This window comes from Triplophysa dalaica, chromosome 2 (assembly GCF_015846415.1).
Source record: "Triplophysa dalaica isolate WHDGS20190420 chromosome 2, ASM1584641v1, whole genome shotgun sequence".
NCBI lineage: Eukaryota > Metazoa > Chordata > Actinopteri > Cypriniformes > Nemacheilidae > Triplophysa > Triplophysa dalaica.
The window spans coordinates 17,053,416-17,064,916 of NC_079543.1; the positions used below are offsets into that span (position 1 = coordinate 17,053,416).

Consider the following 11,501-nt stretch of genomic DNA (forward strand, 5'->3'; position numbering starts at 1 on the left):
TTCAGTTATCCCTAAATATGGGAGCCCGTATGTTGTATGTTTACCCCATAAGACACACAATGTTTTTACTACATCGAAACATGTTAATTTGTTGTATTTTGAAAATCGATTACAAAAAAGCCAAATTCAGCGAAACAACTTTAAGCTACACAGTCGCTGTTCTCCTACGCGCTTTTCTCCGCCCTGGCCTTTGAACTTTTCAAATGGTGGTCCTACTCGTGCTAGCAAAATGTCATAAATGAAACTAATAAAAGTTCTCGGCACTGTCGACAGTCAACAGTCCGGTCCCGTCTCGAAATCGGTCCCCTTTAGGACTCCGCGTGATTCTGTTGCCTTAAAGAACTTCCATTTTATTTAAAAAAAGAGAATTTGGCTGAAAGGTTTTCATCCCCGGACCTATGGAAAAACTGCAACAATTTACTGATAAAAAGTAAACTGACAAAAAATGTTAGATAACATCTAAATATCAACATGCCAAATTTGTTTAGATTTTCAGTGCAGCAGGTGACTGCATAGAAAAGTGCAGACATCTACTGGCTATACTGTGTTAACATGATTTCAAATAATGCATCTTTTCGCCAGTTGGCAGTAATCTGTCACATTTTCATTACGTGTCAGTTTACAAAATAAAGATTGTGTACTTTACTAAAGATTGTGTTTATAATTGCGCAAGAAGTGCTTGTTGATATTTTTCACCTGAAGTTTTCGTTGTTAACATTTATTTATTAATTCCATTAAAAACTGTTAAAGATTATTGTTATGTAGGCAACATTGTTTTGCTACCAAATAAGAAAATAGATTACATTTTTCCAATACCAGAAATATATTAAACTCAGGAATTAAATGCACAATTTTCATTTTATTGTGTCATGTCTTAATACATTCAAAGCTGAAATAAAAATACAACAACAGTACAAAAACGCTTATTTTCTTTGTCCACTTAAATAGAAAACTACATAACATCTTAAAACCTCCTAATAACTGGATGAAAACCAACTGAAATATTTTACAGTAGCATTTAAAGATGAATTAATTCAAAGAGGATTTGTTTAAATGATATGAACAAATGATATGAGTACCGTACAATCTGCATATTTTCAGAATTGAAAGCACAGTTATATGACCTGTCTGTACAGCATGTAATGCTCTATTTGTCTTTCAAAGTATTTGGCTGTTTGAAGTGCTGTAAAGTCTAAATAGAAAGGCCATTGTGGCATTTATTTACACAGTTATTTTTAAGATCCAGGTCCAAAACTCAAAACAACCACTAAGCAGAAAAGATGGGGGAAAGAAGTCTCAGGTGGGACATGCTGGCATACTCTTTTGAATTGTCCAAGTGCCCCTGCAACCAAAATTTTTGTAGAACAGAGCAGGCCTTCAAAAATGGAAAAGAAACTAAAACAAGTGCAATGTCCCTGATGAGGATTGTCCAAGAAATATTGCAAATATCTAATATATGCAATCTACCCTACATGGAAGACATAAAACATAAAAAAATAGCGCAAAAATTACAAAATCAGTGCAAGTATTAGACTGCAAAATGAAATCAGTGCCCACTGCAATAATGGTTTCTCCAATTCACATTTCCTTTACAATAACCCCGGAGATTTTTTTTGTGTCAAGGAGGCGGGTGTAAAATTTCACTAAAGTCAGTTCAAATAGCACTTAACAACAATTAAATCCCATTCCTGTCCAGAAAACGACTTATAACAAACATTTTGGCAATGTTCTTTTCTAACCAAAAACAGAAAAAGTGTTAAAAAAACACTCACAAAGACAATGCAGAACAAACAAACATCAGCAAAGTTTCCCTGCAATCTGTATGGCACTGTCAATTTCTCATAAAAGTTCAAACTGAAATCCACATCATAAAACAAAAATAAGATAATAGGGATGAATCTTAATGTTGGCAAAGTGACTCTGACTTTTAAGAAAAAATATTCTGTAAAACAAAAACATGAAAACTTTACAATTATTCAACTACTGCTTCTTACACTTATCCATTGGCAGAGTACATCAGGTAGAACAGGAACAAAGAAATATGTTTGTTAAAAATATATCAAATCAAAATGAGTGGTCAATGTCTTTCCACTTTCCAAAAACAGTTTCTGTATGATTCCAAATACTTAGAAGTCAGTTGAAACATTGTTAGCTTCTAACTGCTTTTGTAATCTCTTCCTTATTTCTCGTAAGTCTACAAAAAAAATCGTACAAATATATTCTTAAAGGCCATCTTTCAGTCTGCACAATTTACAACAACAGCAACTGGAAAGTAAATCTAGTACAAAAATGTCTCAGAGCGAGGTTAAACTTTAAACTGTGAAAACTAAATCTAACCGACATAAATCCTCCAAATTTTTGTAATTGTTACTATTTGATGATTACAGAGCAGATGAGCTGCAGTAAAATTTAAAAAGTTAATGGGTATATTGAGCTATTAGGTTTCTCAAGATGTTAATCTGCTTCAGGTGAAACAGCTGACATTCCAAATACCAAAAAAAGGTAAACCCCCCACAAAAAAAGAAGTACAATGCATACAGATTTTTACATTGACTTCTCTGTATAGTAATAAACAAACATTGTACTATTTCCAGACTACAGGGGGTGCTACTCTCAACGCCGCGGAGCATTAAAACGGCCCTCACTAAGACCAGTGCCTCTGCCAGTGCCCACGCCTGGTTTAGGTACAGCGCCACCTCGCGAGGGTGGGCCTCTGCCATCACGGTCTCGCATCATACCACTTCCAGCAATGCCACGTGCTCCTCCAGGGCCACGATCAATACGCCTTGTGTCCCTACGATCTTCTCCCCCTCCACGAGTTTCTCGTTCACGCATGGCCCTCGTCTTTTTCTCCTCCACATTGAGACGCACCTCGCCGCGGAACATGATCGGCTGAGCACAAATAAAGGGAAAGAGGACAGGAGGGTCAGTCAACAGCACAGAAATGTCCTTAATGTCTTACATTTAAAGAAATAAATTATTGTTTACTTTGGCCCCCAAAATTCTTTGCACCGGTTCTGAATCATCAAAGACAACAAAGCCAAAGTTGGGTATCTTTCCTCCAGTACCTTTGGTGTTGATTCGTAACTCAACAACATTTCCAAATGCTTAATAGGGGAGACAATGAACAAGACACATTTTACATCATACATTGAATAGAATACGGTAGATAGGTTAAAACAGGCCAGAATCACCCTTAAAAATATGCAAAACTTACTCATGAAGAAGTCTTTAAGTTCACTCTCATCAATATCATGAGGAAGATTTCCAACAAACAGCTGATGACTGTCTGGATACCGGACAAGTCTTCTCCCATCAATTTCACTCGACTCATCTGCTTTCCCTGAAGACCATACACCACAAATAATCAACCATGACACCAATCACTCTGTGTTAGTCAATAGCAGCTAATAAGATGGATTACTATAAACAAACAGCCAAAGGATACTTGCAGCTTACCTTTATTTACAAAGCTGAAATGCGGTTTTCCAGTTTGAGATTCCGAAGATGATATGCCGTCTAATGTTGCATGTGATGAACAAAAACATAGAGATCATCCAAAACATTGTATAGACCATAAATAAGACAGGACTTAATGGTGACGACAATTAATTTCAAACAACGTTTTAATAACTGAACTACTTGAAAGTCAAGAAAGGTTTATTAATACCAGATCTAGGCCCTCTTAAGTTTACAAATGGTCTGTCACGGATACGTTGATCACGAGGGCGGATGGAAGCTGATGATGCATCAGTCTTGGCCTCAAGTCTGGGCTGAAGAGCAGTAAAATGAAATATGAATCACTTGGGCCACAATAAGCAATAAAAAAAAACATGTCCAGAAAGATCTACAGATCCACCTTCAGTATTAAAGATGCTCACAAAGAGTGTAAGAGAGAAGAAAAAGAGTGTAACAAAAATCTAAAAACATTAATTCATGTAGTGTATTTACCTGCAAGTTTGGTGCTTTAACAACTAGGGGTGAACTTCCAGAGGCTGGAACAGACCCACTTAGGGGCAAATTTTTGCTGGTCACAGACGCCCAAGAGAAAGTCTGAAATGATAAATCACAAATATGTCCCATACAGAAATTTAAAATATTAGACATATTGGTGTCTGGTTTTTATATTGCTGCTTTAATGTTTCAGCTCTGCGAGCATGCATAGCTCACATATGAGGTGTGAAAACTTTAACCTGTTAAAATCCGCACTGAAAAAATATGTGCTGCTAACACGCAGCTCACATGAGCACTGCGAAACCAGCCTAGCAGCTATACGTGACTGGAATTGTCAAATGAGGCACATTTTGTCCAAAATGACATCACCTGTTTATTCTTCAATTTCGCTTAAGGTCTTTAGATTATAATGTAAAAAAAGGTTATTGTGTAGAAATGTCAAAATGTATATACCTTAGGTGGCTCCTGTATGTTAGGTGGGGATGCTACCGGAACTGGTGATGGTGCCTTCTCCTCAAACTCCTCAAGATCTTTCTCCTCATCCTTGGTCTTCAGCTCCTCAGGCTTGGGTTCCTGTGAAACTTCAGAGTCCAGCTCCATGCCTGGCTCCTCGTGTGCTTCTTCCACACCATTGCTACAGCTGAAGGTGAGTAAAGTCACCATTACTAAAAGTGCAGTAATTTAAACGGAGCAAAGACCTTTTTAAAAAAGGCTGTAGAGAGATACACCATACAGATTAACCATTGAAATTAAATATCTATATAGTTCTTTTACAACGAACTAAAACTAGGTAGTGCAGAAGTTTAAAGGGATATTTCACGGGGTAAATAAAAATTCCCCATGTTTTACATCCTGACTGAATATGGCTTTCTTCTTGAAGAATAATGCAGTCAAAGTTACAATGCTACGCATCATTTTACTTCGAAGCGGTAGAATAAGAATAAATGGTCGTCGACTTTTTCAGGCTCCAAAAAGTGCATCCATCGATCAAAGAACTGCTCAACACGTCTCTTTGCACTTTTTGGAGCTTCAAAAAGACGACGCCCGTTCACTCCCATTCTAACGCTTCGAAGTATAATGATACGTGGTGTTATAACTCCAACTGCATTATTCTTCATGAAGAAAGTCATATTCAGTCAGGATGCCTTGAGGGTGAGTAAAACATGGGGAAATTTAGTTTTGCTAGTGAAATATCCCTTTAACCCAAGCTTTGGACTAGAAGGCCACATCACAAAGAAGTTATCTGCCCTACTGTGTCTGAAATTGCTCTCTGAACCCACACTTCATTATACTCTATATACCACATGACATGAGCCAACTATATAGGGAAGAACTAAACGAAAGAGAAAGCAATTTTGGACACTTCTAATAATAGAGAGAACAAAAACAACGGAGTAAACCACATTTAATAAAACATTTAGTGTATTTAAAAATAAGAAAAATACAACCCCATGGTCTATCACACTTATTCAAAACATGTATTTATGTTTATGAAGTAATAAACAGTCAACAAGAACTAACACAAGTTTGTGCTTCCTGTCAGTGTGCTCAAGATTACTCCAGTCATGTGACCATCTCTCATCGGGCAATAGTGAGTTAGCAAGTGTAGATTGGATGTACACTCAAAATTAAAGAGTGGATTGTGGGTTAAATGTGTGACCACTGTACTCTGATGACTAATTTTCACTCCGCGTTGCGAAAAAAATGAAGGACAGATGGTTTGGACTACCATCGGAAGTCTGTGACATGAAAAAACAAATGATGCGTTTAAAAACAATGTTAGATTGGCTGTATGCGAGCGCGAATGAAACTCGCTTATGGCAGTTTAAACATTCACTTATATGCGATGGTGCGGCTTAAGGGGTCAAGTCAAACAGCTTGTTTGACATGCATCCTATGCTCATATTGCAAGTATATATATTGTTTAATAACTCCAGGTTGGTTGTCCAAACCATTGCAGTCTATCTGTCTTTCCGATTTTCTTCCAACCTTCGCCTCACTTTCGATTTCAAAATGGCAGCAGCGTGAAATCAGTCTATCGCAGAAATAGGGGGCGGTTTGCAACACAGCTTACCTTACCACTTTCCATTTTTAAGAAAGCAACTGGCTTCTAAATTTGAACAAAAAATATATATGCCATGCTGTAGTTTTCATAGCCTAGTTTAAATGGTTGATACTGTATGTAGATTACCTCACAGGATGGGGTTCATAGAAGTTTGTTATACTTTGACTGTCCTGGAGGGGTTCAGGGGATGGTTGCCTGTCTTCCTGCTCATTTATTTCTTCTTCTGATTCTGTCCAGGTGGAATACAAAGAGAAGACCTTAAGCAGCAGTTCTTCACAACTAACAATGAAATAAAATGCTAATAATAAATAACATTGTACTATATGGTGGCATCCCTTATACTGTTACGATATAAGGTACGAACAGCATACATATAATAATCAACTGACCTTCTTCAAGTTCAGCCTCGGAGTCCCCAAAAACCTCATCCTCATAACGGAAGATGTCATTGTGAACATAAAACTTATTTGCCACAGAACCCTAGACAAATATAAAGACAACGATAAAGAAAATGGTCAAGTAAAATTCACATGACTTGCAGACATTCCCAGCGTAATCAAAGAACAAAACATATCAAGTTTGTTGTAAATTCATAGCACTGTGGACTGGTAATTTGTATTGCTGGGTAACTTATAAATCTTGGAATTTTATTTTACACTGTTGTTCTACCATTCTGCTTTCACTACCAATGTTTTCACCTTGATATGGACTAACATTTTTCTAAGTATTAGTGGTTTCATGTTCTATTCATGCCTATAAAAAGTGATTTTAAAGGCACATCTTGAAGATACGTACATAGCACATAATGTACATGGATGCATATGTATATAGTCATCGTTCATACCTCTGGGGCCAGCACAAATGTTTGTAGGAACTTCCGCATAGGTTGTCCATTATTGGAAAGTTCTCCCATCACCTGGACAACCACACCATCATTTAGAGAGGCATGGGCATCAACGTGCCGGATTTTTGTGTGACACTCACTGAACTGTAGAGACATCACCTTCTTATGTATCTCCTATAGAAAAGGAAAAGAGATGCTGCTGGTTATCATTATAGGTTACAGGTTTTACATAAACACATAAGAAACATCAAGACTTACCGCTTGCCCATAGACTGCCTCTGAGAGCTGTCCATTCGAATCCAGTCCACCATGGACATATGATGAGTTTCGTCCATAAAATCTGAATCAAGAGCAAAAAAGTTTTTAAACAGTTGTCCAAGTAACGTTAGTCATTAAATATGAAGAACTGTTCCGAAGTATACCTATGCAGAAAGTCTGGTGCTTTATTGAGCAGTGTGTAATATTGTCTCACAAACTCCCGCCCTACCAGCAGGGGACTAGGCTTCTCCATCACCATTTCTTTAGTAAAGTCAGAAACTCTGAAGAAATTCAACAAAAGATAATAACAATGGTCACAGTTAGAGAACACATAAAAATCCAATGCTTAAAAATGAAAACTGACGTTCCTAGCTATTTTTAAAAACTAAAGTGGTATAGATGTAGCCATTTTCCTAAACGCTCCGAGAAGGTGTTAAATATATCTGGTTTGGTGTATTATGATGATGATCAAAAAGAGTGCTGCGTGTGTGCAGTGCATCAAAAAAAACATGACGAAGAAACTGCTTTTTGTACATCCTATTTACCCTCTAACTATTTTTAATATCAAAATCAAACGTATGATATATACAATGATATATACATGTATGTTTTAAAATGTATTCATTTAAATGTGCTTTAGATACTAACGATACAAAACTGACATAGATCAGGATGTATACATTTTAATCACTTACCTCTTTCTTCTGTGGTCTATGATTTATGTGATTAAACAAACAAGAATGATTTGTCTCAGAAATAACTGCGTCAGCGTCCGCTGCTTGAAATCACAGTGCGATATATTCCATCTATCCTGTGTTATTATTGGGAATGCTGCTGTTTAGATTCTTATTGTCTAACCCCTGCGAACTGGGACAAGAACCCCCGTCACACTAAACCAGCCAATCAGTTTCTTACACTCTATAACATAATTATGACGTCGCTTCAACGCATTATTCCGATCGTTGTAAACAACGTAATAATCGACACGATTTACGGCTAAAGTGGAAAAAATATGTCTCGTATGTGTTATTTATAAGATCATGGATTTCTTGGGTTCATTATTAGACCTCACGCGCTGATACGTTCAATGAGGACATACAATTGTACGGAAACATTTCCTGGTGTTACATTTATTAATGTACGACTATGTCCAACTAATTTATATAAAGGCAATAATACGTATTTTATTATGATAGGTACAAAATACACACTGATATTTCTAAACTATCAGAATTTAATGTTTATTTTAAAAGTGTAGCTTCTATAAAGCGGGATCTGACTGCCGAAACATGCTTCCGTCGGAATTATTTATTGGAAACACATCGGAAAGAAATATAAGACGCTAGCGTCTAAACATTATGCAAACGTTTCCTCCAGGGGGCGCTGGACGGCTCAAAGATCCTAGTTCTCCAGTGACACTTGAAAGTTTATGTCCCTCTTTGTTCTTTTGTCTATTGCATATTACTGTGAAATAAATATGTGGTATTATAATTATTGTTAGATAGGCGCCATACATATCAACAGAAATACGCACGCAGTACATATTTTTGTTAGCTAGTAACCCTTGTGATTGGCGTGCGAAGCGTCTGTAACGTTGAGAAAGGTGTCGGTTGTCACGTGACAAAACTGTGCACGTGCTTTATTTCACGTGCACGTGCCGTATTACAATTATTTACAATAGAAAAAACACAGTGGGAAAAACGTTATTGAAATCGAATTATTCATTGAAAACGGGTACAAACGGGAGAAGATGGTAAAGTTTACATGTATAGCATTTGACTAATTTTGGACTGCGTTCCTGCCTCTAAGCCCCGCCCCCTCTGTCATCTCAATTGTTGTTTCGTTTAGTTTGTTTCTGGGCTGGTCAGTCAGTCCGATTCAAGCACCAGAATAGTATCTGCTTTATGATCAGTGTTAATTGTTATAAGGGAGCGATTTTTCACTGTATAAGTACGTTTTATATTATCGACAAAGCTTTAAATAGTGAGTCAGCTCAAGTGACTTAGCTAGCTTAGCAAGACTAGACATTAAGCGATAGAAATGCATTAGATTATATTGTCACAGTTAATACATAGAGTTAGTCGTGCTCTTGTTATAAATCATATAACTCTACTAGGCGCTAACCAAATGGCTGGAACAGTAAGTCTAGAACTGGACCCTATCTTTCTAAAAGGACTGGGATACCTTCACTCCAAAAGCAAAGACTCAGCAGAGAAACTGAAGGCCCTCCTGGACGAGTCTTTATCCAGGGGCAGCGATTCCGTCTACAGAACATCACTAAAGGTGATCAGTTTTTTATTATTAATTTATTTAAATACATGGTAGGTGCGTTTCATTTTAACTTGCTTTCCGTTTATTAGGAAACTGAAGTAAACAAGGTGTCGTTACCAAAAATGACCAAACAAGACTCCAAGTCCTCCTCAAGTTCATCTTCATCATCTATCGCCAGCAGCAGCAGTAAGTCAGGCCCCTCAGAGAAGACCAAGAAAGAGGTAGAGAAAAGGTCCTTGGAAAAGGTGGGTATCAAGAAATTGCTGCTTATTTGTAAGATTTGTTGTTTTGTAAATAACAAAAATGGAAATGTTTTAGTAAACCACTAATTAAAGTTTACATGATCTATGTAGGTTAGGGTTGAACCTGGGGATGGAGCAGAGCCGGCTAAAAAACCCCGTATTGACAGACAAGACAGCCATTCCTCCCCTGTTGCTTTTCAAACTAAGGATGTTCCATTACCAGATTTCCCAGACAATGATGAAACCAATGCTGATGACTTTGCCATGGAAATGGGCCTTGCTTGTGTGGTTTGTCGGTGAGTGATGATGTGACACAGCTTACAGCAGGGGCTGGTTCAGGTCCCAAAAGTGTCTAAGCCATCAGCTATCACCATTATGATCTTGATCAAGACATTTACACGGTTAAATGTACCTTTAAGTGTGATAAACTTCATTTGATGGATTCAACATACATCAACAACAATGACCGTTAACTTATGTAAATGCAAAATTCATCCAGCTTTTTTCTTTATTTCGTCTCAGACAAATGACCGTCACATCTGGAAATCAACTTGTTGAGTGTCAAGAATGTCATAATTTATATCATCAGGAGTGTCACAAACCTCAGGCTACTGACAAGGATGTCAACGATCCACGACTAGTGTGGTACTGTGCTCGATGCACAAGACAAATGAAGCGAATGGTGAGTTGTTAAGTGATTTTTAAATGCGCTTCACTTAACTTCCTACGTGATATGATGTACACTTATTCGTTTTTTTTTAATGTCTCAGGCTCAAAAGACCCAGAAACCACCACAGAAACCGGCCCCTCCTTTGGCAACAGCGGTACCTATGTTGAAAGATCCACTAGTGAAAAAGGCTGAGCTGAAGCCCAAACCTGAAACGGCGGGTTCATTCCAGGCCTTTAAGAGAACAGAGGTGAAAGTGAGTATATTCACAAGCAGTGAAGATATATTTCAGAATTGTTATAAAATCTATATAGTAATACATGATGTTACATTTTTCCATTAGACATCTGCAGTATCAGGAAACTCTTCTAGCAGCAACACGTCTTTGCCACCAAGCGGGGGCCTGACAGGATGGGCCGCCTTTACCAAGACCTCTAATGTCGGACCCTCCAGTACCAAGTTAGGTACCAGTCAACAGGGTGGTAGTAAATCTACCCCACCTCCCTCAGGCTCTAAAGCTGTGGGACTCTCTGCATTGGCAAATGTTAAACCAGGTCTGGCAACCAAACCGACAGGTAGTGGTGGTGGTGGAACTGGTAATGGGAACAATGGCTCCAGCACGGTGCCCATTAAACCACCCCCTCCTCTCACACTTGGCAAACAGGTGTTGAGCCGCTCGTCGAGTGGAGACAGTTTAGGGAAAATGACGGTGACTGGATCTTTATCACCTGGGGCAGCACCGTCTAGCAGTCTTGGAGGTAACAGTGGCTCAGGAAGCAATGGAGGAGGCAATGGGGGCAATAGTTCTAGCAGTAGTAACAACAACAACAATGGGGCAAAAGCCTCAGCTGATGGAAAAGCACCCACCTCACAGGAGTCTCAGCTCAATGCTATGAAACGTCTGCAAATGGTCAAGAAAAAAGCAGCACAGAAAAAAATGAAGAAATGAGTGGGGAAATGGAAGATTACGTTTAAGAGAAAACAAATCCTGTATGTGAAGTCATATACTTGAATGTAAATGTTACTGGTCTTCTCAATGGTTCGGTTTAAAGTTGTGCCTCATTTTATTTCAAAGCCAGCCACATACTGAAAACAAGCTGCTCCATTTTTATGAAACGTTTCAATAAATAACTTCCTTTTTTAGAAATGTCAGATTTTTTTACCAGCTTTTTGCTTTACTTAAAGCAACTTAAGGTTCTA

The 11,501-nt window shown here is 38.0% G+C and overlaps 2 protein-coding genes across 2 annotated transcripts; one reads left to right on the forward strand and one right to left on the reverse strand.

Moving 5' to 3' along the window:
• Positions 1-839: 839 nt before the first annotated feature.
• On the reverse strand, positions 840-8,222 carry g3bp2a (G3BP stress granule assembly factor 2a). The gene is made up of 13 exons (XM_056764159.1): positions 7,817-8,222; positions 7,286-7,402; positions 7,122-7,203; positions 6,864-7,037; positions 6,409-6,499; positions 6,146-6,248; positions 4,408-4,594; positions 3,952-4,053; positions 3,671-3,773; positions 3,460-3,519; positions 3,218-3,343; positions 2,989-3,107; positions 840-2,892 (listed from the first exon to the last, which is right to left on the reverse strand). Exons 2-13 carry the CDS (start codon positions 7,378-7,380, stop codon positions 2,614-2,616), a joined length of 1,521 nt encoding a protein of 506 aa, XP_056620137.1. The 5' UTR covers positions 7,381-7,402; positions 7,817-8,222; the 3' UTR covers positions 840-2,613.
• Positions 8,223-8,858: 636 nt separating this feature from the next.
• Positions 8,859-11,454, forward strand: ints12 (integrator complex subunit 12). Its single transcript, XM_056764164.1, has 6 exons — positions 8,859-9,404; positions 9,482-9,637; positions 9,746-9,930; positions 10,157-10,316; positions 10,405-10,557; positions 10,645-11,454. Exons 1-6 carry the CDS (start codon positions 9,249-9,251, stop codon positions 11,248-11,250), a joined length of 1,416 nt encoding a protein of 471 aa, XP_056620142.1. The 5' UTR covers positions 8,859-9,248; the 3' UTR covers positions 11,251-11,454.
• Positions 11,455-11,501: the final 47 nt, after the last annotated feature.